Here is a 26,801-nt window from a genome sequence, read left to right as displayed (position 1 = left end):
GCCGTCGCTGTGCGCCTCCAAATTTCAATGCCAATAAAAAAAAAAAAAATTCGCCGCCCCCGGGAGGGCTCGAACCTCCAACCTTTCGGTTAACAGCCGAACGCGCTAGCCGATTGCGCCACGGCAAATCACGTGATACATGACGTCACACCACGGGACACGATGACGTCACGACAGTGGAGAAACGGGGGCCTACTTCGCGCCGTCGCTGTGCGCCTCCAAATTTCAATGCCAATAAAAAAAAAAAAATTCGCCGCCCCCGGGAGGGCTCGAACCTCCAACCTTTCGGTTAACAGCCGAACGCGCTAGCCGATTGCGCCACGGAGGCGGGGCTGGGATGAGACCTCTGAAAAAGGGTTCTGTATCATGATCACTTGCAATTGTGTCATGCTCGTGAGTGCGTTATGGTGATTGTATTGGCCATTGTTTTGATTAATCTTTCAATTACTTTAGCTAATATTACTTAACTCAGATAGCAGTTCATTGCCTAAATGCCTCATAAATGTACCGCTGTAAAGAAAACAGGTTTAGTAGTAGTCTTCAACAGTCGATTATTGATTTCTTTCGCATGCTAAACCGGTCTTAAGTGTACGGCCGAAGGAGGTTGCTCAGGATCGCGAGCGGTGGTAGGGCAAGATCATTCTTCATAGGATCATTTCTATAGGATGATCGCCGAGTCGCAAGTCGCGATTTCGGAACACACTCATCCACGATGAGGAGTTGAGGGTCTCCGCCTGAGCGCGAAGCCGGCTACGGGACTATGGGTTCTGACCCGGGTTCCTGCCATTGATGACCGTTCCCCTAGGCTTAATTGACTAGTGGGAGGGCGGAGACTCAGTCTGAGTGGTTGAGTGTGCATTTTTTAATCGAACCGAAAATAAGAACTGATGCCATTATAATTAACAAGGACAATAATGCAAACCTCTTATGCCGTCACGACTTCCGGTGGATGTGACGTCATGGCGTTCTCTTTGTTATATCGACATTTTTGCCTATAATTACTTACTCTGCAGTCTCCGAACTTGGCTTCTAGGTTCATTTTTTTCCTCTATCAGAAGTAACCATTGGATTTCTTTTGTGCGAAGCATACTACTTTAGCTACCACTTCAGCCCTTCACCGTGGTTATGCGCCTCCAAATCACGTGGCACGATGACGTCACGGCAGTGGAGAAACGGGGGCCCACCTCGCGCCGTCGCTGGGGTTGTGCGCCTCCAAATCACGTGATACATGACGTCACGACAGTGGAGAAACGGGGGCCCACCTCGCGCCGTCGCTGTGGTTGTGCGCCTCCAAATCACGTGATACATGACGTCACACCACGTGACGCGATGACGTCACGACAGTGAAGAAACGGGGGCCCACCTCGCGCCGTCGCTGTGGTTGTGCGCCTCCAAATCACGTGATACATGACGTCACGACAGTGGAGAAACGGGGGCACACCTCGCGCCATCGCTGTGGTTGTGCGCCTCCAGATTACGCGACACGATGATGCTTCGCATTCTCCAGGCTTAACCAAGTTAAGCCTCAGCCATTTTTTTTGCTTGCTTTGCCGATCAAGCAGACCATTGGTTTACTATTCTACATAACCACTATGCTGCCCCCAGGTCCACGTTTTTCACCGAAGCAGTGTACCTGTCCGTAGACAATAATGACTCGATCGCAATAGTGAAAAGCGGCGATATCGTGCCAAGCTCGCCAAAAGCAGACTTTAGAGGTCTGATGGACCTGCTCGAGTTCTGAGCCTCAGCACCTCGCAGGGAGAGTGGGAGGAAAATTTCGAATACCTCTTGAGTTCAAAGTGTTTTCAACACCCGTGGACGGCTGGTGGTGGTGAAAAAATTTATTTAATCATAAGGAGAGGTGTTGGGGTCGTGACCTGAAGGGTCACGTCCTTACAACCACTAGTGAACGGCTGCGATTGATGACGCTTCTCTCTGTTTCACCTTGCGCATGGTGCGCTTTGCTCGTTCTTATTCACTACAGAGGTCTTCGGCCCTTGCGTAACTTATCGCTCGACTCACACGTACAGGCGTGGGCTTCTCATGGACAAAACTGGACCCGATGGGCGCTGGAGCGGCAGTGATAGCGTCGCCGTTGTCGCTGGTGTTGCTGGTGCCGCTCGTGTGGTACCTGGACAGCGTGTGGCCCTGGCCCGACCGGATGCGCCGCAAGAACTTCCAGTTCGTGCTCCAGGACGAATTCTGGCAGGGGTCGCCAGAAGCCGGCGAGCAGCGCCAGGTGACTAAGGAGCGGCACTTAACCGCCGCTGCAATCTAAAACACGTGACCTGTCGGATTACGAATTGTACGCGACTATACATTGTGAGCGAGCCACTTTTAGTGGGAGAGCACTAAATAGGCTTAGTAACCAACCCAATAACCAGCAAGTGCGAAGCGGAGAGGAGAGGCGCGTGCGCGCTGAATGCAAAGGCGGAGAGGGCCCCGTGACGCCGCGATGCAGCTGGTGCGCGGGTCGGCGGCGCTCTCTCGAGGAGAGGCGGGTCACGTGAATTGCTCGTCATGGCAGCTACCGTACGAAGCGGATAGCTCCAACGCTTGCTTCGCATATGCTCTGCGCTCATTTCACGTGCACTTTGAGCCGCCTTTGAACAGATTTGTAGACGCAGCGGGCATCATGATAACGTGATGCAATTAAAAAGACGAATAAAACGCAAATGACGGAAACGACTGAACAGCGCTAGCAGACAGAACAGAACAGAAGAACGCAGGCACATGCGCTGCGTTCTTCTCTTCCGTTCTGTCTAGTAGCGTTGTTCAGTCGTTTCCATCAACTTGCGCCAACCAGCCCGACTACGCTCTCTTCTCGAAAATGCAAATCGACAAATCGAAAATGCAAATCGGCGCTGAAGCCATAGGCCGTCTGCTACCCTCTGGAACGCGCGCCGGCGCGTCTGCCAGGTTTATGACGTCACGGTTCTGGAATGCGCAGCTGGCGTGTCTCCCCCGCGCAGCGGTGGCGGCTCCGGCGCGCCAGCTGTGCAGCTGTGACGTCACTCGCGCATGCGCAGCTTGGCTTATCCACTCTCACGCGAAACTGTTCATCCACGGCTAGTGTAGCTCACGCTAAAAAACCGCACTTACATTTCGGCCCTTCTAGGCAAAACGCAAGAACGCCGGTGTGCCGAGTTCCGGATACAGGAAAATAAAAACAGATAGGCGATTAATACAATCCATGCGTTACCTCAGATGGAAAAATCCATCTTTTTTTTTTTTTAAATTCACGTAAATAATTCATGAATGGTTCTCAAAGCTAGTCTTAGAGGAGAATTCCGGCATCAGCAGGTAAATGGGCATGGCATTCTTTTCGCGGTCTACCGCGCTTGTTCTGATTAGCCTCTTTCAATACATGTAGTTGAGTGTGACACTTCAGCGAGCTATATGACCAGCCCAGCGATGAACAAAAGCCATACAGGAAATGTCGGCAGCACGATCATTGTGCACTCTTGCAAGGGTCTTCCTTACGTTGTCATAGTAGATGCCCTCCACAAGGGGGCACCATGATTGTGCTACACTGCCCCCCCCCCCCCCCCCTCTCAGTGGACCCAGCGCTACTAACACCTTCACTCTGAATTCTCCACAAAATAGAGATAAACACAGTGCGCACCCCGCCCGGTCCAACCTGCAACGTCTCCGAGCTATCCTAATCTGTCTTAAATGTCCTGAACCTTGCGCAAACCTAGAGCATTGCGTCTACACGAGCCCAGGCACCTTACAATCCCCGCACTTTTCTTACCCACCTCCACCCTCCTGGAGTGGCCGGTTTGGCTGGAGTGGCTGGTTGGAGTGGCCAGTTTGAGAATCAGTTGGCCAAGATGGAACAAGCTTAATCAGTCCTTGACTGCTAAAACGAACTTGCCAAACAAAGTGCTGTCTCGCTCTTTGTCTCTCTCTCTCTCCCACCCTTGTGTCTTTCTCGTTTCGCGTATTTCGAATGTCCCCGACATCGAAACGTCGAGAAAGGTGGAGTCCACCATCATTTCACGCGCAACTCGCAGCCACCCGACATGCACTGCTGCAGCTCCGCGGGCGAACCTGCTGTCAGCCTGGTGGACGTCAAGAAGCGTGTGGGCAACGTCGAGATGGAGCACCTGTCCATCGACTTCATACGCAATCGAGTCAACGTCATTTTCGGGCACAGTGGCTCTGGCAAGAGCACTCTCGTGAAAATGATTTGCGGTACGTCACCGCATTTGGAAACGCACTGAAATTGTTCACGCTTTGTGTATATTACGGGAAAGACACAAAACAGTTTCCATCGTCATGAATGACTTTGGAATAAGTATAGACTCCAGGGAACTAGTTGTTTGCGATGTGCTCTTGTCCTTGAAGCCGTAAGCGACGATCCGGCGATTCGTGTAAGCGGTGTGAAAGTTTGATGGCTCGTGAGCCGAACCAAGTGAATAAGTCTGTCTTTGTGCATCGGGCGCTTGATTTCTCAGTGAAAGTAACTGTGCTTGTCACAGCAGCGGTAGGGTAAGCATGAATTCCTACTGCCTCTTAGCGAAAATACTAATTGAGAGATAGAGCAATTTCATCCATTTAGTTGATTTAATGTTACCCCTTTTGAATTTGTCGGCCATTACTTGTACTAACATCGATTATCGTATTTCTGCGTTTGGATAATTGGGTTGTCAATTTTTAGGTAGAATTCTTTCTAGGGCCCTCTTTCTTCTGCATTTCTGTGCTGTAATTCGTAGGAACATTTTTTGCTCTATTGTTCATTTCGTGGCTTTGTAAAACATAAATATACCGTCCTGATGCATTTTGAATATTGTTTCTTACCTGCGTTTTCGCATATAACTGTACACTTCCCTTTCAACATCGTTCTACTATCGCATTCTTGCATTTTACCTTTCATTGACGTTAAGCCCCTTGGCACAGAGGCCTTTAAGCTCGTGAATAACAAGAAAACTGGCAGATTCTGGCTAACATTTCAAAATTGGCTGCAGGTTTCAATCCTTTCTGAAGGATTATGCTGTGTCGTATGAACAGTTCACATAATTCTGCGGAAACAGGGGACTGTAAACATCACTATCACCGTTGTGAATGTTTAATGGGAGCTCTAATGTGCGCTTAGATTGCACTAGTTCGTTTGCAAGTTTCAGTTCCCTCTTTGCGAAGATTTTGACGCGCAATCGTACCCTCGGAGTAGCGCCTGAGGTTCGAAGGCTTTGCCGCATATTGAGTCATATTGAGAGAAAGCACGCTTCACAGAAACAACCGTGCGCACTTTTGCTGAGATGGAACAAGAGACCGACCGCGACTTCTTCCGCAGGCATTATTCAACCGGACGACGGCAACATCTACGTGCACGATGTGAGCGTGCGATACGCACTGAGTGAAGCCCGATCTCTGATCAGCTACTGCGCCGAGCACAGCACGCTGTTCGATTTCATGACTGTCAAAGAGCACATCCAGCTCTCCCAGATGGTAAGTTTTCCGGCTTCGTAGCGAGCTGTTTCTCGAATCTAATGTGACAGCATTTCCACAAATACAGCTTAATTTCCTAGCGAGTGAACCTCCTACAGTTGGTTCAACATCGAAAGGACCATTGCTCCGTTTTACGATGCGATCGGCCTAATGGGTAAATACCCACCTGCTCGACTGTTTGATTTATTTTCTGATACTGTAATCCCCTTCAAGCTCTAAACTCATGTAACTTCCTTTTGGACATGGCAGTGACAAACTGACTTGCTATGTGGTTATCTGAAGTGAGTTTTACTGCCTGTTTGAGTTCTCGAGTTGGCGTCCGACCTGCCGTCTGTGCACTTTTTGAGCATTGGAGACCCCGTGACAGCGCGTACTTTTTAGGTGGTCATGTGAGAGGTCTGGTCCACCTCGTCACAGCTGAACGCGTCGAGCCTCACTCCGGCCGCTCGCCGCTGGGTGGACACCGCGACCCTGCTCCAGGACATGCGGCTGGCCGATTACGCGGACGCTCGCATCAGCACGCTGGCCGTCGGAGTCCAACGCAAGGTGGCGCTGGCTGTCGCGCTGTCGCGACCCGCCGAGGTGTTGGTTCTGGACGAGCCCACCGCAGGCATGGACGCCATCAGTCAGGCTGACGTATGGAAGGTACTGCGCCGTAGCCAGTTCTTTACCTAAGAGCGTACTAGGTAATATACTCCTGTCAGCTGATTCTTGCTTTGAATGTCACGTCCATGCAAGCCAGACAATGCCTCGTCGTTCCCAACGCTGCTAGTATTATCTCTAGTTGACAAACTGGGCCCCGTTCCACGACACCTCCGCTGTAACCAGCGATGGGTGCGGGAGCGCTGCTATCGCACCAGGTTGCTGCGACCGCAGCGGCTGAGTTTGGTTCCTTGACACATCTCACGGTGAATACCTTTTTTCTGATGTACACGTTCATAAGCAAAAGCTGCTAACCACTTTTGCATGATTTTCTGCAAGACCGATCGAATAAACCATGCGTAGTCGTACAGCACCAAAGGAGCAAGAAGTTCTGCCAGAGTGCATGACCCAAACTATGGGGTGGACATATGTCGCATTCGAGTTTTGCTGACTTTTATACAAATGCTCCCGGAAGCTCGTTGCTACCGCAACGCTACATAGGATAGTAAGGCATTTGGAACCGCAGAGATGTCGGGCGGAGGACGGCACTTGGCCACCTAGCACTGGCTTTGGTAGCTCTGATCTTTTTCTTATCCTCGATCTTCCTGGAACTGGGCACATGTGCCCCGCTAGTATGGAAGCTCGTTTGCGCTCTACTGAAACCAGAACTCCAGGGTCTACCTGTTGCATCATGACGGTCTTATCCAGGCTGGCGGGGTAGCGGGTGCACCGAAGATTTCGCGTCCTATGTGGGCACGAAATCTAGTGCGGATATCGATACCACCCCATAGACTTGAATAAGGGTGATGAATGTTCATTTCTGTTGCACTTCGACAGCTGGATCCCGCTGACCAGTGTCAGCAAATCTTCTGCGACTGAGCCTTGATCGTGACTGTTCTCCATTATAGCTATTTCTCAAGATATTCTGGCACATCTGATGGTCGTCCTTGTCAACTTCGCTTCCTGCTACTGGGACAGAAATGAGGAGTTTTGAAACTCCTGTACGCAGTTTTTGGGAAGACATATAGGTTGAACCATGTGTGAACTCTCACGTACAATGCTAAATGTATGCTCTTGAGGGAGGCTTGACATGAGTGCCGTAAAAGAACTGACAGCTAGCAAAGCCTCTGCGGAGCTCTGCACACACACTATATGTTTAGAAGCCGCCGCGGTGGCTCAGTGGCTATGGTGCTCGGCTGCTGTCCCGAAAGACGCGGGTTCGAACCCGGCCGCGGTGGCTGAATTTCTTTGGAGGAGAAATTCGAGGCCCGTGTACTGTGCGATGTCAGTGCACGTTAAAGAACCCCAGGTGGTCGAAATTTCCGGAGCCCTCCACTACGGCGTCTCTCATAGCCTTAGTCGCTTTGGGACGTTAAACCCCATAAAACCAACCAACTATATGTTTAGAACTGTGTAACTCCTCGCGCGCAACGAAGCTGTGACTGTGCTCGCAGTTGCTATGGATAATGCGTCGGTCCTCAACGATCATCATGACATCCAATAAGTCCGCCGAAGTTGACGTGCTGGCCGACCGCGCCGTGGTGCTGGCGCGAGGTGTCGTCCAGCTTAACGACACCGTGGACAACCTCCGCAGAGACCTGAGTGAGCAGCACGTTTCTTATGCCTAGTCTATCCTTCTAGTGCAGATGGCAAACGAAGCCCGCATGCAGAAAAAAGCATAAAGTTGTCTTCAATCTGCCAATTTTTCCCTTCCTTTGGATAGATAGAATCAAAACTTAATGAATTCTGTTCGTATGGCTTGCCTAATACAGCCTGAGTTTATGGACAACGGGTTTGCAGCGTGAGCGTCATTTTTTACGGTTTATGGGGTCTCCTTGAATAAACCAAACTTCTCTGAGGCACTGAAGCAAATGGAGTCAGCGAGAGGAGGAGAACGAAAATATACCCGTTTCTTCATCCGCGACAATAGTCCACCCCTAAGATGTTCGCACCTTCACGCTTTCGGCCGCTAATGTAAACCAGCTCACGCTGCGCTAAGCCACTAAGCATAGCTCTACCAAATGGTGTTAGCATTTTCACGGAAAGAGGGAGAAGCATGCAATTTTGCGCATGGACCGAGTCGACTCTATAATCATGCTGAGAATGCGGAATTCGGTCAGCCTGTCGCTATGAAAACTACGTATGCCTTCCTTTCTTCGGTTTGTTCGTTGTGAATACACGGTTTAGGTTCATTTCTTAAGCTGTTATTATGGAAGACCTGCCCTGCGCAGACGACGCAGCGATCGTTCTCTTTAGCTACTAAAAACAGTTATACAAAGGACTCTGGCGGAAACGAGACAACTCACCCTTGAACCACGATGTGTTTTTTTTTTTTTTTCACAGTCTTGATTAAGAAGTTGGGTTTATTCGTGTTGTTTGTATTTTTAAAGCATTTATGCTATCTCTTCTGCCCGCTCCTTCTATAAGGGCTATTCTCCCATGTCACAGCGCTCGCTAGTTTGAGATGCTAGCGTGCTTAGGTGAAATACGATGTAATAAATATAGGCGGGGACACGACACTCGAAACGCACTGGACGCCAGCTGACAGATAACGCATCTCTCAAACCACCAAACCAGGCCTGCGATTGCGGCGTCTTCTGTCGGCCGAGCGGTGAAGCTTCGCCGGCAGATAAAAAGACATAATTGAACAGTCTCGTTGCCACAGAACATGGTAGTTCTCGCACGGCGCTTCTTTCTTGGCGTTTGACCACCTTTGAGCGCAACCGCTCCATACACGTGCGGTAAAGCGTTTCTTTGTTTCTATCATAGAGGGGGCTCGCATAGAGGGGGGTTTCTTTTTTTTCTCATGGACGCGAGGGGCAGTGACAAACGAACGAGCCAAAAATCAAGAGAGCAAATGAGAGTGAGAGAACACCAGGTGATTCTTATTGCTTTGTCATCTAGGCACTCGCATGTAAAAATTTCAAACAAAACGTGGAAATAGGCCACATAGTGAAGAGTCATCTCGTGGCGCCGAGAGAAACAAGGCGGCTTTACGCTGTCCCCCCGCCCCCTGTGTCCCCACCTATGTTTTTTGCACCATGGGGAGAGGGGCACCCACAGGCCGCAGTGCAAGCGGCCACGATGCCGAGCCTAACTGGAGCGAAACGAGAGGGCCGTGCCTAGGTGTGAGCTTTTCCAAAAACTCCGAGGACTGCACTATCATTGTTCGCACTAGCCTCTCTGAGAGAAAGAAGTGAAATAATGAAAAAAACGCCTTTCTTGGAAAACCTCAGAGTACGTCGTAATGAGCGCGCATGGAGAGGCGAATTCTCCGCAGCTTTCACTGTCGCCCATCGAATCACGAAATGCGCGCGCAGGGCTCGGCCACCGGCTCTGCCTGCTTAGGCACCTGTACGCCTCGAGCGAGGTGATCCGGACGCGCCTGAGCTCGTGGATGCCGGAGCACCGGGTGCTGTCCGAGATCGGCCTCGAGATCATGCTGTACTTGCCCGGCGTGACGGTGGCCCGGGCGCGTGAACTCGCCCAGCAGCTGCGCCGAGAGAAGCGCGATTTGGGACTCGTGCACGTCGGCGAGCCATACCGCACCATCGAGGACGGAGTCATGAGGTCGGCGGAGATAGGAACCCCGCCCTGCGCGCGGTCACACTTTAGTTGGTGTCACCGGGCTAACGAGTGACGATATACCCACACCCTCCCCCCTATACAAACGGATTGCTTGGCCTTACCGTGCTTCACTGCAGGTTAAAGACAACCTAATAAAACTTCCGCAGGGCATGCAATACGAAGGCAAGTTAACAAAGGTTGTTAATGGTAACGGACTGCGAGGATAGGGTGGCCGCGGCTGGCAAAGGACGGGGTCGATTGGAGAGACATGGGAGGGGCCTTTGTCCTGCAGCGGGCGTAATCAGGCTGATGATGATGATGTCACTGTTAATTTGCAAGGTGTTACAGTTTAGCGCGCGGAAGCATCAGGAGTCAGTGAGCGTTTTGACGGCGTTCGCCGTTGGCGTAGAAAAATGTCAAGAAACAAAATAGATAACGGTGAAAGCAAACCATGCTCCTCGGAGCACCGCTTGGCGGTAGCGAAGCAGCCAATAAAACGTACGCTGCCTTCAGTTTTCCTAGCTGCACTAGAATGCCAGCAGTGTGGGTGGTTAATTATAAGGTAGCTCCATCCGAGAGAGGAGTGAAAGATGAAAGGACTAAAGAGTGACAGTTTTCATCAGAAATGTTCAAGGGCCTCTCTGAGAGATGAGATTGACACGCACTCGCTCCAAGTTGCACGCGCCGCCATTTGCTTCGCAGGATCTGGAATCGCATCCACGAGCCCAGGTACGCGGGCATACCGAGTGACGACTACAGTCCCGAAGGTGCGTCGCCTGACATGCCCGAGTGCACCACACCCGCTTTAACGAGTGTCATTATTTGCGTTCTCTGGGGCAACTTCTTGTATTGCTACATTGACCTCTTCGGGTCCTTCATTGAAATCGGTCCGCCTGTACCCATGGACCTTGCAACCGGCGTAGGCATTACAACACGTGCTTTCTCAATCCAAACTCAACTCAATGCAGAAAGAAAGAGAAATGCCATTTGGTGACGGCAATGTATCGTTGACTTGATCCGGGCCGAATAAAGACCCAGACTTTGTGGTCGGTGTAGAGCATGCCGAGGTCGAAGATCGTTTTTTATAGTGAAGAGGTTGTCTAATACATGTGCACGTGCGTGCATGTGCGTGCGTGAGTGTGTGCATGCGTGCGTGCGTGGGTGCGTGCGTGGGTGCGTGTGTGCGTGGCGTCCAACAGTCACTGAAGCCGTGTAAAGCATAGTTATATATTTTTTAATCTGTGTTGATCAGTGGGAAATCAGTCGTGTAAATCTTTTTTTTTTTTACCTGAAGGACTATTGATTAGAAAGTATTCAGTGGGATCACAGGGCACACAGGTTTATGTGATCAGAGTAGAGAACATCAGAGAGTACACTAGACAATATACATGCGGACTAACCAACCTGCAGATGCATTATAAAATTTGGGCTGGACAGCACAACGGGTAGTTATTTCTTTGAGGCAGTTTCATGTCAATATACTGTAAACTACGTATTCGTGTGGGCTGACAAGTGTCATTCGTAAAAAAGGAAGAAAGCAAACCGCCGCTCCATTTGCCATGGCCTTTGAGCTCATCATTTCGGTCGTGTTTAAGTTGAATGCCTTTGCAAACGCGCACTCTCAGCCTGCGACGTGGTGCAATTCCCAATTTTTGTGTGTAATCCCTGCACCCAAGTTGAAAAAAAAAATGCGATCGAAAAACGGTGTTGCAGGTTATACTAAATTTCTTAGTGAAAGGTCGGCTTCAGGGATATGCACGCCGTCCCCTTCAGCGTCTGCATTCTCTACTGTCATCGACGCACTGTCGAGCCGAGGGATCATTGAAATGAAGAGGTTAATCTCTGCTGAAATGGTGCTCAAAAGCTTCGACCAAAGTTCTATTAACAACAAGCTTGGTTGATCAGCAAAGGCGGAGCTTAGCTAAACGGCGGTAGGAGTGATGACTGAATGCACGTGTGGACTGAGCAATGCTAGCGTCTCAAAAAAGTTTCGACTATCTCGTTGTCAGAGTAGATGTAAGCATGAAATGCACTGCCGGAAAGGCGTACAGTATTCTAGGACGGCTCATATGATACTGATAGCTGCGCATGAGTATTGGGACGCGTCCTTCATCGGCTAGTTTCCTCAGCTTTTCTTCGCAAACGAAAGCGTGCCCTCCTTTCTCTGCCGCATTGTGCCAGCCTGGGCTACACTGAGAATGCTGATGAGACTTTCGCCTGCTCCGACCCCCACGTCGAAGAACTAATTACAGCTGGTTACCTGCAAGGCTGATGGATGGCACCACATAACTTGCGCTGTGAGCTTCGCGCGCATTGCTTAATGACGGCAATTCACGCGGTGCTGTCACCTCACTTATCAAGTGCCACCAGGACTGCGCGTGCGCCTCTCGGGCTGCAGGGCAGAACTTGGTCTCGGTCGCACCGTGTGATAGCTGAGTCCACCACGGCAAGACGAAGACGCTGTTGTTGACGCATGCGCTGCTCGGGCGGCAGCGCAGCAGGTAGCACCAGGGGTCGGGTGATCCGAAAGTTTCACCAAAGTTCGTTAAGTCCCCACTCCCTCAGTGCTCCCCTTCCGCCCTGAGGTCGTATAGTCACCCGCGGTGCGCGAAAAACGGGAGCTAAAAGCATATATCATGCTTACAGAGCTTGTCATAACTTCTTGTCGCATGTAGAAGTGCAAGTATCTAAGGGTAAATTTCCTTCCTACCCTTCATCGTTAGAGCCCCAATTAGGATTGCGGTTACATGCAGGGGCATGTTATGCGTGCAGTAATTGGTATCTGCAGCAAGGGGAAGACAGACGCCGCCGCACTTCAAGCGGCAGTGGTGAGTTGGTTTTCCTGCGGCACTGCAGCTGAAAAGTGTTGTCACAGAGTGTCGTCCCCGAGCATAGGGGCTGCATGCCTTTCGCTGCCACTGCGTGTACCTGTGGCACGCTCAACGTCTTTGCGAGAAGCTGGTCGAAATTATTCCGGAGACCTCCACTACGGCAGCTCTTTCTCTCTGTCTTCTTCTTTCACTCCTACCTTCCTCCATTCCCTTACGGCGCGGTTCAGGTGTCCGCCGAGATATGTGAGACAGATACTGCGCCATTTCCTTTCCTCAAAAACCAATTTACCAATTAAGGAGGACGTTTGCTTCGGCGCAGCCCTTCGGCGCCACCGGGAGCGACTCCAGGCCCCCCAGTTGTGGTGGGCGATGAGCCGGCGCTTCCTGGCGCTCTCCACCAAGAAGGTGACGCTGCTGGCGGCCTACTGGCAGCCGCTGGCGTGCGCCGCGCTGGCCAGCGGGTTGCTCTTCTACGCGCTGCACGCCTCGCTGGCCGACCGGGGCAGCCCAGCGGACGCGGACGACAAGCATCGCCGAGTGACCCTGGACGCCGCCAGCGTCGGACTGGCCGCCTTCGTGGCCGACTGGCGGCCCAGCCCTCGATTCGCGGGCGTCGTGCTGCGCGCGCTGCTCGAGGACAGTGGCGTCGAGCACCGGCTGCCGCTGGACGCGGAGCCCGAGGCGTACCTGCGCTCGCTGGACGTGCGCGAGTGGCGGCGCCACGGCTGGGGAGTCGAGCTCCACGCAGGAGTGGCCGGCCCCGGTGCGCGCCTGACAATCGGGGACCACTTTCGGGGGTCATGCAGCTATAGAAGCTGATAAAGCCCCTGGATAAACCTCTTTAGAAGTTGAGAGCGCGAAGTGACACCTTCTGACTGTGCGCTCTTCTCACGCGGTCACCAGCAAGACGTGACTCTGGAAGTGTATACATGCGCACACATCGCCCCCTCAGTAACATTAACAGTGGCAATAATACTGCCGATGACGACGATGATAGTCAACTTTGAATAGTACGGCAAAACAGCGCTGACAGACGGCACGGAAGAAGGTGAGACAGACACATGCGCTGATCTCATCTTCTTCCGTCCCGTCCGTCAGCGCTGTTTTGCCGTACCATTCAACATGAACCAACTAGCCCAACTCAGCCCTCTCCTTGATAGTTAACTTCATTTCCCATCAAATAATAATGTGATAGCATTTAGGCTGCCGTCTCGAAAAAAAATTTCCGGCTTCTTGGTCACAAAAATCTAATTGGTCGAGAGGGTTGCGACGTCACCAACACCACGTGGCCACCAGTAGACCAGTCATAGGGCGCCGCCATGTCTGAAAATCTGACGACTGCCAAAATTTAGGTTTAGGTTAATGGGGTTTAACGTCCCAAAGCGACTCAGGCTTTGGTCTGATTGGGTCGCTCGTGCTGATACCCACGTCTGCTCACTCGCTAGGTCGGTCGCTCACTCACTCAGCCAGCCACCCAGGCACACAATCACTGACCCATTCATTCCCCCACTCGCCTGCAGGCGGCAGCGGCCACTGGGCCACGCTGTGGTGGTCCGGCGAGCGGTGGGCCTCTGGCGGAGCAGCACTGACCACCCTGCACGCGGCGCAGCTGTCCAACGCGTCGCGGGTGCGCGGTGCCCGTATCCGCGCCCAGGCCGGCCGGCTGCCGGGTGCCCGGTGGGAAGCGCCCAGTACGCAGCGGGTCCTCGGCCGCGTCTTCAACGACGTGCCCGTGGTGGCGTGCGTGCTCGCCGTGTCCGCGGTGCTGGCGCCCATGAGCGGCCTGTTCGCCGCCATGGCCAGCGCCGAGGGCCGCTCGGGCCTGCAGCTGCTGCAGCTCATGACGGGCCTGCTGAGCCTCGACTACTGGCTCAGCCACTTCCTGTGGGACTTCGCCACCCTGCACGTGCTCGGCTTCTGCCTGCCGGTGGCGCCGCCCTTCCTATACTTCTACGCGGACAGGGGAGCCCTCTTCTTGTGTGAGTTGTCTCGCTTCGCCCTTTACGGCCTTCTGTGGTCGAGTGGTCGGCCAATTCATTAATACAATTGCACGGTCATGGATCTGTTGGGCTGCTGCTGTTGGTAATACAACTGCAGTTGCGGTGCACCTTGCACTTGTTAGGGTGCAGCTGCTAGCAGCCGTGGCAGGTGCAAGGCGGTTGACCACGACGTCGGGACCGTATTGAGATGCAGTTGGCTGGATGTCCTACCTTGAAGAGAAATTGGCGCTTTCGTTGCTGAGCTGTGTCCCACTATCTGCGCTTCCTTCGCTGCCTTCCGTCATTTGGTCTTCTTCTGACGCCTGGTCTATAGTTGCATATCACTTCCGTTCAACGCGCAGAGTACCGGTGGCGGCTCCACTCAGGGGTGCTTTTATGGATTATAAAATGGAGGCCGGAGGAGCAGGGGGTGGGGGGGGGGGGGGTAATTGGAACTATGTACTTCAGAGGAATTTTTTTCAGCCGATAAGTAATGAGCTTCAGCAGGGTTTTCGTATGTAAAACATCTCGTTAGGGGTATAGAGAGTATAGAGCCCTTAAATCCACTTCCTGGAATCACTTCGTTTGGTCTCGACTTTTCGTTTCTTTTTCTTTTACTACGCTATAGTCGGATAAAATTTAAGTCTGCATTGAAGCTCTGCCCACATTCAGCCTCCGTGCACAATTCCACGAAGAAAAAGTAGTCTGCTGATTAAACGTTTCTTGTTACCTAAACAAGAAACTTATCACAAGAAAAAAACTATGAGCTCTAGAATTTTGTAGCGAAAAGCTACACTACGCGGGTCAGAGCCCAGTTTCGCGTGTGCGGAAGGCGCCAGTTCTGCGCATGTGCGAAAACCAAGTGACGTCACTAGAGGCGCAGGTGCGTCGCCTCCTCGCCGCAGCCGTCGTCGACGCCGCAGCCGTCGTCGACTCCGCCGCCTGACCCACAGATGCGCCACGCGCTACTGCGCATGTGCGTCGCCTCCTCGCCACGGCCACCGCCTGACCTTAGCCGGTCCGCATGTTTACGACAGATGCGCCGCGCGCTACTGCGCATGCGCGAGGAGGGTGCACCGCATGCATATAATGCGCTTGACGGAGAATAGAACTGGCGGGCGCGTTCGACATAGAAGCCAAGGAAAGTGCGGCTGCTGTTAAACGACGCAGAAAAGCGGAGAAATTGAGTTCTTCCGATCCAGAGGTAGCCGCCTGGGAGCTGGCCGCCCAATTACGGAGGAAAGATCGAGCCAAGGCGAAACGTGCATCTGAAACGCCGGAACAACGCGAGGAACGCATCGCGGAAAGACGTCGCCAAGAAGCCGAACGACGTGCTATGGCCGCCGCTATGGCCACTGGTAGTCAACAAAGTGAGGAGCAGCAGAAGGAGGAAAACATGGAAGAAGATTCAAGGGCTCACCGCTACACTGAACACATGTTAAGACTGGGTGAAAGCGCGAGTGCGTCCAGAGTGTTTACGTCGGACATTGTGAACAACCCGTTTGGCCATGTTTGTGATGTGTGTGAGACACTATCGCGCTTTTCGCTACGTATGTCCAGGCTTAACCTTAGCTAAGCCACAGCCAAATTTTTTTTATACGTGGATTGTTTGATATCGTCAAACATTAAAAAGCTGGCTTTCTTGTACTGTTGCGATTGGTCAGCGGAGTAATACATGATGCCGCATACCGCGGCCCATTGTTAGCAACTGGTGTTTTTTTTAGTTGTATCCTACTATAGTACTTAAATACGCAGAGAAGCGTAAACTATTTTTCTTTCCGAAGCCTCTCTCCGGTGCTCGGGAAGAGCAACCTGGGTCTCACAAGCCCCACCAATGGCAGCACCTGGCATCGCAGGGCAGTGGCGCATCGCTTGACCGCTGCACCACGGCGCCAGGAGTGGCATGAAGACTCTCAGAGATCTATGAATGTGAAGTGGAGATTGACCGATTCCTCGTGTCGGCATTAACCCATTAACACTATCACGTAATTTTAACTAAGTGACAGTGTTAATTTTAGTTGCGTGTTTTCTTCTTTGAGACGATGCGTTAAACATTAGAATACATGGATCACCGCGTTGGTATCCTCTTATGACCACTAAATAAGCTATAAGTGAACTTCTTATCTCAAGCTGTTTCGGTTTTGTCAGCCGAACGATGGGCGTGAAGTCTTCTTGACCTTTAGGTCATGTGAGGCACAAAAGATCCTGGAATATGAACCCTGATTCACTACAGCAACCGAAATCCAAACAGCATCGGGAAGAATTTTAATTATATATTATTTAGTGGTCGTAGGCGAGTATCACATGGTGATACACTCATAACAGCGCATCATTGGAAAGATGCCGCGGTGGCTCAGTGGTTACGGCGCTCGGCTGCTGACCCCAAAGGCGCGGGTTCGACCCAGGCCGCGGTGGTCGAATTCCGATGGAGGCGAAATGCTAGAGGCCCGTGTACTGCGCGATGTCAGTGCACGTTAAAGAACCCCAGGTGGTCGAATTATCCGGAGCCCTTCACTACGGAGTCCCTCATAGCCTGAGTCGCTTTGGGACGCAAATACGCGTAAACCATCATTTGGAAGAGGAAAATCTGGAAACAAAAATTTGGTACCAACCGTCTTTTAAGGTGGAGCTCAAGTCGGATTTCACCGATCGTTGTCTGATGCTCGCTTCACCTTGAAAATTGAGCCTCGGACACAACTAAAGTGAACACAGAAGTGCTAGAGCACCAAATTTGCTTTTAGCCTAACCCACACCAAGTCGTCCTCCAATTTTTTTGTTCCATCCCTCTCCTCGCAGCGGCAGCACTCGCACTCTTTATGGCGTACGGTGTGGCAGCCGTTCCTGCCGCGCATCTCCTCAGCAAGGTTTTCCCGAACGGCTGCCAAGTCACCATCATTTTCGTCAGCTTCGCATTTGGTAAGTCGCCCGGTGTCCTGTTGCCTGCACACCTTGCCACGAGTCTAACCGCGTCTAAGGGAAGTTAAGTGGCGATTTTGGATAGGACAAATGGTAATTACTAGTAAATGATTTGCAGACGAGTTGCAATAAAGTTAAAAGAAGCCCGTCTTCTTTGATCTCCCGTGACCTCTCACTGATGCGTAGTAATTTAAGTGCCGACAGAAGTTAGAAATTTATGTCCCGTAGCTAGTAAAATTACATCCCATATGCCTTCTGCAATTCAAATTTAGTTGCAGCTTTTCTTCCCGCAAGCATTTCACAACAAAGTCATGTATACTTACCAGACTGCGCAAGGTAGGTAAAATTGGTAGCGGTATAGGTGCGACAGAAGTGGTAAGCAATGTCGCCCCTTCACGAAGCTATTCTATCCCGCAAGCAGGTGTTACTCGTATTCTAGGCCCATGTAGGTGCAAACTTATAAAAATCTGGTACGCAGTGGGGTGGGATTTGAGATTCTAGGCTTTTTCCTAACGGGCGTAAGTAGTGTGCACGAACGAAGGACGGAGTTGGTGCCTGGCTTTCATGCTGATCAGAGTCTGAAGGGAAGCGATAATGATGCTGTCTTCCTCGACAAGAGGAGGAAGAGTAGGCGTCAGCAATAATGCTTAGGGAATGCATGCATATCGCCATTACATCCGCAATGCCAGACTGTGAGCTATATACACATACTGAGTGTTTCGAATTATTGCGTACGTCGGTTCGTTCTGTGCAGAGTGGATTGTACGACACGACGGACATTATTTATGTAATTAAGTGCAATAAAAAATATTTAATTAAAAAAAAAACTAGCCAACTTCTTATTTATTGGTTTTAGGTTAAATATCGTATTGAGAATTTGAGCGCCATCCATATCGAAAGTGAGCCCACTTTCTAATCGGCAGTGTGGTTTGAGATATCGAACGTGAAAAAGATGTCTTCGCACACTCTTTAAGTTGGTTTTACCACGTTGCATGTTCATCAAGCGATGTCGCAGCGCGTGGTGTTGTCACAGCAACAATGCAAGCATATTTTACCTCACAAACACATGAACTGCATAAGTATTTCAAGGATTAGAAATTTGATCAACGCCATTTGATCAATGCGCAGTTTGGGAAAGCCAACCAAACGAGTTTTCAAAAGTAGGTTTTTCCCTTTGCTTGTCTCGAGCAGCTTTGCCGATTTCGGTGTTCTAAAAACTGAACTTTCCTTCAGTGTTAACGGTCTTCAATTTCGCAATTTAATCCCGCTACCAAATACCAAAAAATAATAAGTTTATTAGCTAATTTTAGCTAATAAATCATCTTTTAATTGCGCTTCATCACGCAAACAACGTGCGCTTTGCCGCATGGTCCACCGTCACAGGCCGCAAAAAAAAAATCTTTAACGCCTCTGAAAAAAAGAATCTGTGTCGATTAATTTGAAACACCCTGTATAACGACACATGTATATGCAAACTGTTAAAGGTGGTAGCTAGCTGCTACTCAATAGCATACATAATGCAGCGAAGGAGAAATCTGAATAAGCGGAGATAAGGAAGCCTCAGTTTGCTGACACAAAACTACGACAAAAGGCTTTGCATTCGTCCGGGACCCAGACTTAAACAAATGTACATATACGTCCCATCCTTCCTTCTGGACCATGAGGCACAGCGCTAACACAACGAAGACAGAATGTGAAGAAGTCAGCAGATGAGTGCTGGCTACCAATGCACTTAGCGGCGGAATCCGTGGTGCAATGAATATGACCAGTCTCCCAAAAAAAAGGCCTCCTAGAAGTGCTATGAGGTGCCCAGCATTCACCACCCTCCTCCCGTCCTGCTCATTCCTCTAGCCGTCGTCCTGCACCCCACTTGAATGCGCCGTTATCCGTGGCCGGCGCACCCCCTTTTCCACCTCTCTCTCCCGAATAAAACCGCTGCCACTCCCAGGCGTGGTTCCGACGATGCTGGAGCTCGTGTGGGACGCCGAGGGTCCGGACACGGCTCCCACGGGCCGGGCGCTGACGTCGGCGGCTCGCGCCGTCCCTTCGGCCGCACTGAGCGCCAGCCTGGTGCGGCTGCTGCGGCTGCAGGCGCTGGGCGAGCTGTGCGAGATGCCCACGGAGCAGCGGCTCGCCCTGTGCCAGCAGCTGATGCCGCGGCTGCCGACGCGGAGGGCCTCGCTGGCCGTCTGCTGCCCCGAGGCCGAGGGACTCAAGGACACGGTGCGCTGGGCGAGCCGACTCAGGGACTTTTTTACGCGTGGAACTCATTTAACGTTCACTTGTCCGTGCCTGCAGACAGACAGACGCCTCACCTGAATAACATTATGATGCGGAGAATAACCTTGTGAAGAGCACCTATCTATTTGTAAGCGTACTACGTACACCAGATACATACGGTCATACAGGTATAAGACGATCCGTGTCATTCGGGTGGAGCTTGGAAGAAGAGGATGATGAAAAGTAGTAGACAACGAATAATAATATAGCATCCATAAAATGCACAGGCTCCTAATCGGGACTCCGTGAGAAAAACGCAACGAAAAGATCAAATGCGGTAGCCTCCTCCAAGCGTGGCGTGTATTTGTTGACAAAAGACGGTGTCTGTCCATCCGTTCGTAAAAGCAGATGCCTCACCTGCCATAGTGGGCCGCGATTTTTGGTCGAGAGAGGTCACGTGACCTTTTGATGTCATCTCAACCTGCCCACCGGACTGTGAGCAGCCTGTCCGCACCACTCGCGGCTAGTGGCGATTAAAATTTTCGAATCCCATTCAAATACTTTGACCTTTAAAAAGATTAAAGTATAGAATGACCAATTCCTCATATAGTGTGAGAGTGGCAATGTTGGCATAATCTGACGAAAGAGGAGTAATAACGTTTATTACGCAAGACAGATGTCTAATCCTATTGCATTGCACTCTTAAATGCTGGTTATGTGTTATCCAAGTTTTTAGCCTACAAGTTCTCCTTTTTTTTTTCGTGGGACAGGTGGAGAGGACAGGTGGAGAGGATAAGGTTGACCGCAGAGGAAATATCGAACATGCACTGAACACAAAACTCCAGTCTACAGCAGCAGTGATGCACGGAACTGGAATAAGCGTGTGGTGCATTCGAGCGTTATTCCATGCCCTGTTCCATGATCAAGGTGAACCTTCCGGTGTAATCGACTTGAAAGACGTAATCAAAGACCCCTTGCGGAGAGCAGCTTCATTGAAGCGACATGCTAAACTGCTTGGCTTGAGAGCATTTCATAAGCCACATGTAATTATTTGTTCACGCTGTGTGTTCCCAGAAGACCCCAGAAATCATTCATTTTGCTCGGTAAATATTTACGAGAAAAAATTACACCACAGCTAAAAAATTGAAAGGGTTGTAACTCCGTAAACCTAGTATTAAGAGCGAGAGGCCTTCCCCTAGCCACACCGTATCCACGTCATTTCATCTCAAAGCTCAAAGGTCATGGGCCAAAGGTCGAGGCTAGACCCATCGGCTTTTCAGGATCGCTAGTGAGGTAGAGCTTTCGTACTAAAACAAAGTACATGTTGAGTGCAAGTCGGAACATTTCCAACCGGCCTCGCACTCCCATGGTGGGAGGTTTCATACAACTGTTCCCATCATTATTCGGTATGCTTTCCGTGCGGCTCGCATGGAAACCGTACGGAACTTACGGAGTCTGTGCAGACGATATCGACAACGTGTACAAAAGTACGAACAGATTCCGTACGACATAATAGAGGTCTTGTGTATATCATTAGAAAATCATGCGGAAAAGATGTGGAAAATTACATATCCGCCGCTCGTGCAGAAACCTTTAGATAGGGAGGGGCCAGGTGATCAGGCATGCTATACAGTGACGAAAATAGGGCTGGAGAGGACAGCAAATAAGCGACGTTGACAGGAGCGTACTGCCTTCTTCTGACGACGAGTCTCAAGTTTTGCGCAGTCCTCTCCTCTTGCTAGACGCGTGTTTAGACAGGCGGCATACCCGCAGCCGGTGCCCAGCTGGGAGGACCTGCTGTCGGACGAGGCGAGCATCGCTGGCGACCTGACTCTGCTGCTGGCCTGCGGCCTGGCGTGCCTGCTGCTGTCGTTCCTGGGCGACGCTGTGCTGGTGCCGCTGGTGCACCGGCTCACCAACGCGCGCTGGCGGCCGGCGACCGCGGCCACCAGCAAGGCCCTGGCCGCCATCGAGGCGAGCGGCCTTATGCGGTCGCCACTCGGCGCCAGGGCCTCGGGCTCGCAGCAGCCCCTCATCACCGGCTCGGCTGGGCGCACCGCGTCCTTGGCCGGCACCCTGCGCTCGCCGACCCTGTCCCCGAATGCGGCCCCCAGCCAGCAGATTCTCTCTTCGCCTCGGGTGCGACGAAAATGCCTTCGACAGGGTCGGAATAACGGGATAGAAAAACTAAATGACATTCTGAAAAGACTGCGTGCTTCTAACGTGTAGCTGAGCTGTAGAGAGAATTTTATGGCGAGCCTACGCAGGGCCGGATTTGAAAAGGGCGCCCCCCTTCCCCCCTTCGCCGTCTTAGAACCCGGGCGCTCTTTTTGGGCGATAATTTTCTCGGACTTCAGTTTTGGTTCCCGCAGCAAAAATGGACATTGCTGAAGAATTTTGTGGCTGGACACATCTCCAGTCATGGCCAGTAAACGCCATTCTCGAGTAAAAAAGTACGAGGGGGTGAGCGACCACCCTATCCCCACCTCCTCCCCAAAGGGAGCAGCTTTTATGAGAAAACCGCGCGAGAACACGGTACTACATGTCTGTTGGGGAGTCACTCTACCGACTGAGCTAACCAGGGCTGCTCGCAGTTGACAGGGCGAAGCCGAGTTGATCGATGAAACGGGACCTCTCAATCTGCTAATCTCACCAGGCTCTCCACAAAGTAAAAATTCACACTATCTTGCCGTCGAGAGTAGATGTAAGCATGAGGTGCACTGCACGAAATGCGTATACTGTAACCTAGACGGCGGATAAATACTGTTCGCCGCACTCGAGTCTTGGAGAGCGCCCTCATCAGCCACTTCTTTTAGCCGTTTTTCACGAGTGACAGCTCCCGGCTTTTTTTGCCGCTTTTTATGGATGGTGTCCCGCGCGACCAGCGCTCTCCTCCTGCCAAAGGAGAGAGGACGGTGCCGGAACGTCCTAATACAGAACGCTGTGACATCAGCCATGGCCGGCCGCAGCCGGCACCGCCTCCGCCGACCACCGCTTAAAAGAACAACAAATCAGAGCTGGCTGCTGGCCGCGCTGACGGATGGTGCCACGGAACCTGTCTTCTAGGATTCGAGCGCATTACGTAATGACGTCAACTCACGCGATAGTTGAGCCCACCTCTGCACGACGAAGACGCTGTTGTTGACGCATGCGCTGGGCCGGGTGAGCTAAAATTTTCTCCAAAGGTTCGTTTAGGTTCGCCTCCGTGCTCTCCCTCCGTAATGGTGCCATGGGCAGTAGCGGTGCGCCTACAACGAGAGCTAAAAGCATATCATGCTTAATAGGCACTTTTAGCATACCGTGTACCGTGTTTACGTTACCGGTACCGGAGTACCGGGAGCCAGCGCGCAGCCAATGCGCACGCGCAAATCGCCTTGACGACGCCAGATCGCCACGTACCCGGCAGATAAACGCGCGCCTGCAGCATCGGGACCAATCAGCGAGTGCTCACCGGTGGTAGGCGGGCTCTCTGTATTCCGGTAACGGTAACGGTAATACGGTACACGGTATGCTAAAGGTGTCTAATACTAGGTAACGCCAACAAAGCTTCGAAAAGCACTCATTACATTTCCGGGTCTGCGCTGAGTGTCGCCGCTTTGCCCCTCGCGCAGCCCCCGTCGAACGTGGTGCTGGAGGCGGCCGGCCTGCAGCGCTGCTTCGGCCACCTGTTCGCAGTGCGCGACGTGTCGCTGAGCGTGCGCGAGGGCGAATGCGTCGGCCTGCTCGGCCAGAGCGGCTCAGGCAAGTCGACCACGCTGCGCATGCTCTCCGGGGAGCTGCTGCCTACGGCGGGCTCCAGCACCATCTACGGTCAGGACCTGCGCTCCCGAAGGGCCGGATACGTCAACCTCGTCGGATTCCAGGTGAACGGACCCCCTTCTTCGTGCTGAGAATAGTACCGCGTGCGCAGGGACCGTCAGTCTGAGATTTCAGTAACCGTCAGTCCGAGATCTGTTGCCTTGTCACCTCTGGTTTGTGGTTAGCTAGCGATTCATCTTTGTTTTTTTTTTAATTCAAATACCCTAAAGGCCCTTTACAGGCATTACATAGGGGGTTAAAGAAAAACAATAAAGCAATCGTATTACATAACACTGTGAAAAATATCACAAAGCATAAACAAACATGAGCTCAGATAAATAGGGAAGACAACAGGATAAATAAAGTATTTTAAAACATGCACACACGTGGACCACATTGTTCAAGACAATCTAAAAAAGAATACACTTCTGATAATATTTCATTAAGGGCCAGCAAAGAGTAAGCTCTTCAGTTTGTTAAGAAATGCGTCGTAATTGTTTTCGAGAACAATTTCTGCAGGTAGTTTATTCCAGTGATAGATGGCAAGGAACAATGGCGAATGACGCATAAGTTCAGTGTGAGCTATCTGGGGTTGCACTTTGAAGCAGTGGTCTAATCGGGGGAAAATGCGATGTGCTGGTTTGATATGAGAATCTGTGAATGGCGAGTGATTGTGATACATCTTGTGAAAGTGACATAGCTGGGTTACAAGTCTTCGCTTTCCAAGAGAGCTTAAATTTAGAGATGATTTAATATCTGTGATGCTGGAGTAGCGCGCGTATTTCCTTGTGACAAACCTAGCAGCCTTATTTTGAAGTGATTCCAGTTTATCCGCAAGATAAGCTTGATGTGGGTTCCAGATGAAAGCGGCATATTCTAGTTGTGATCTGACTAAAGTTGTGTATGCTAAAAGTTTGGTCGCCTGATTTGCAAAGTACAAGGTACGCCTAATGAAACCCAGGGTTTTGTATGCTTTAGTGGTGATATATTCAATGTGTTTGTGCCATGTTAAATCAGAAGAAATGTAGACACCTAGGTATTTGATTGCAGGAACTTTTTCAATGGCCATGTTACCGATAGAATAAAAGATGGGTTCAGTTACTCTAGCCGTCGTAAATGTTACAAGTTTCGTTTTCCGTTTATTTCCACGGAAATAAACGAAACGTTTATTTCCGTATGCCATTGTTCGCACCACTTAGCTATTTCATCAAGATCTGATTGCAAAGCATTAGTGTCATGAGAGTCAGTAATCTTTCTGTAAATAACACAGTCATCCGCAAATAGCCTAATTGTAGAAGTGAGGTTGCTGCTTATGTCGTTGATGTAGATAAGGAAGAGGATTGGCCCGAGCACCGAGCCCTGGGGCACACCAGACTTTACATGGGTTAGTGCGGAGCAAAATTCATTGGCAGACACGAACTGCTGTCTGTTAGATAAAAAGTTAACAACCCAGTTCAAAACATTGCTGTTTATGTTAAGATTTTTAAGTTTAAATATAAGACGATTATGAGCAACTTTGTCGAACGCTTTTGCAAAATCAATGAATACGGCATCAATCCTCATTAAATGATGTACAGCGTCGTGCAGGTCGGCCACGAGCTCGAATAACTGTGACTCGCAGGAACGGCCACGCAAGAATCCATGTTGGTTGACAAAAAAAAAGTTCTGCTGACTGAGGTAGTTCATTATTGCTGATGATATGATGTGTTCCAGAATTTTGCATGGTATGCTTGTTAATGAGATGGGCCTGTAATTTGAAAGGCTAGAAGAATCTCCAGATTTAAATATAGGTATAATGCGTGCGATTTTCCAAGCATCGGGCACAATTCCTGTATCAATGGACTGCTGAAAAATTGGGACGAGTATGGAAGCTATCACTGATTTCGTTAACTTGAGCAGTTTTGGGCATATGTCATCGGGTCCGGGGGCTGAATTACTCGGCAAACGATCAATAGCTTGCTCAATGCCTTCCTGCGTAATTAGGATGTCATTCATGACCGCGTTTATACTCACAGCATTAAAACATGTGGGAAGTGGTGTTTCGTTAGTAAACACCGAGCTAAAAAATAGGTTGAATTCGGTGGCAACCTCAGACGGCTGAATAAAATCACCGTCTTTTCCTGGGTGTTCTCAAAAACTGCGTGCAGCTCATTCTTTCGAACAGGAATCTCCGCTGGCTTGTCGGATTTGTTTCGGTGTCTGCAGAACTTTGGCTTTCTACTACATGCGCTACTTCTCCGGAGGGACTTATTTAAAACAAAAATTATTGGTTTCTAAGGGAAGAAAATGGCGCAGTACCTGTTTCACTGGTTGAGGTCTCCACCAAGAAGTGAGACAGTTACTGCACCATTTCCTTTCGAGAAAACATTTTTTAAAAGAAATCTTTCCATAGAAGTAGCGCATGTAGCAGGATAGGATAGGATAGGATAGGATAGAAGATAGGATAGGATAGGATAGGATAGGATAGGATAGGAAAGGAAAGGAAGGAAAGGAAGGGAAAGAAAAGGAAAGGAAAGGAAAGAAAAGGAAAGAAAGGAAAGGAAAGCAAAAAGGAAAGGAAAGGAAAGGAAGGGAAAGGAAGAGAAAGAAAGGAAAGGGAAGAAAGGAAAGAAAATGAAAAAGGAAAGGAAAAGGAAGGGAAAAGGAAGGGAAAAGGAAGGGGAAAAGGGAAGGGAAGGGGTAGGTAATGGGAAAGGGTAGGGAAAGGGAAGGGAAAGGGAAGGGAAAGAGAAGGGGTAGGAAATGGGAAAGGGTAGGGAAAGGAAGGGGAAGGGAAGGGAAGGGGGAAGGGAAGGAAAGGAAAGGAAAACTTTTAATGTCCAACAGAAAGAGGGTAGCTAGAGGGTAGCCAGATCAATTTTGATCGCCTGGGGTTCTTTAATGCCAGCTGACATAGCAGAGCAGAAAGGCGCCTTTACATCACGCCCCCATCGAAATGCGGCCTCAGCGTCAGGCCTTCGATCCCGTCACCTTAGGCTCAGCAGCCGAAAGCCATAGTCACGGAGCGTGTCATAGCGCGGGTCAGGTGGTCGAAGCTGCTGAGAGCCGTGCACTGAGGCGTGCCTCAGTACCCACAGCGTATTGGCGAGCAGATGCTCATGAACTTATTGCTGCCCCAACACAGCCTAGCGACGGTGGATTCGTGCCCGAGCTGACGGCCCGCCAGCATCTGTACCTTCTGGCCACACTGAGGCTGTTGCCCGCGCAGAACGTGCGCCCACTGGCGGAGCACGTGCTCCGGCTCGTGGAACTAGACTGGGAGGCCGACAAGCCTGCGATGCACTACTGGTACGCATCTCCTCCTCGGCTGTCTGCGCCTGGACCTTTAGCCAGCCTTCTTTTGGGCGCTGTAGCGCTGGTGGCACGGGAGAGCCGGTGCACAGTTCGCTTTTTGCTA

General features: G+C 50.8%; 1 protein-coding gene and 3 non-coding genes across 7 annotated transcripts in view; 2 read left to right on the top strand and 2 right to left on the bottom strand.

Annotated features, from left to right (window-relative positions):
* LOC149341799 (phospholipid-transporting ATPase ABCA3-like) overlaps nucleotides 1–26,801 on the top strand; it is a 47,743-nt gene that overhangs the window by 13,296 nt on the left and 7,646 nt on the right. For 3 of the 4 annotated variants that reach the window (XM_089543998.1, XM_089543997.1, XM_089543999.1), the window contains 14 exons: nucleotides 2,031–2,239; nucleotides 4,017–4,197; nucleotides 5,297–5,451; nucleotides 5,869–6,096; nucleotides 7,548–7,695; nucleotides 9,414–9,663; nucleotides 10,363–10,427; nucleotides 12,811–13,254; nucleotides 14,012–14,470; nucleotides 17,267–17,386; nucleotides 19,335–19,609; nucleotides 21,380–21,745; nucleotides 23,218–23,469; nucleotides 26,529–26,692. In XM_089543998.1, the coding sequence (XP_089400124.1) occupies nucleotides 2,031–2,239; nucleotides 4,017–4,197; nucleotides 5,297–5,451; nucleotides 5,869–6,096; nucleotides 7,548–7,695; nucleotides 9,414–9,663; nucleotides 10,363–10,427; nucleotides 12,811–13,254; nucleotides 14,012–14,470; nucleotides 17,267–17,386; nucleotides 19,335–19,609; nucleotides 21,380–21,745; nucleotides 23,218–23,469; nucleotides 26,529–26,692 (3,316 nt within the window). Of the gene's footprint in view, nucleotides 1–2,030; nucleotides 2,240–4,016; nucleotides 4,198–5,296; nucleotides 5,452–5,868; nucleotides 6,097–7,547; nucleotides 7,696–9,413; nucleotides 9,664–10,362; nucleotides 10,428–12,810; nucleotides 13,255–14,011; nucleotides 14,471–17,266; nucleotides 17,387–19,334; nucleotides 19,610–20,376; nucleotides 20,534–21,379; nucleotides 21,746–23,217; nucleotides 23,470–26,528; nucleotides 26,693–26,801 lie in introns of those variants that run through there. The other variant, XM_089544000.1, reaches the window with a different exon arrangement.
* TRNAN-GUU (transfer RNA asparagine (anticodon GUU)) lies at nucleotides 55–125 on the bottom strand. Its single transcript has one exon. It is a non-coding gene; the product is annotated as a tRNA-Asn (tRNA).
* TRNAN-GUU (transfer RNA asparagine (anticodon GUU)) lies at nucleotides 255–328 on the bottom strand. The gene has a single exon. It is a non-coding gene; the product is annotated as a tRNA-Asn (tRNA).
* LOC149341800 (small nucleolar RNA U3) lies at nucleotides 634–848 on the top strand. The gene has a single exon (XR_016283358.1). It is a non-coding gene; the product is annotated as a small nucleolar RNA U3 (small nucleolar RNA).

This window comes from Amblyomma mixtum, chromosome 5, assembly GCF_055824585.1.
Source record: "Amblyomma mixtum isolate Tamu chromosome 5, ASM5582458v1, whole genome shotgun sequence".
Classification (NCBI taxonomy): domain Eukaryota; kingdom Metazoa; phylum Arthropoda; class Arachnida; order Ixodida; family Ixodidae; genus Amblyomma; species Amblyomma mixtum.
Note: the sequence above shows the minus strand (reverse complement) of the source record. Positions and strands in the feature narration are given on the sequence as shown.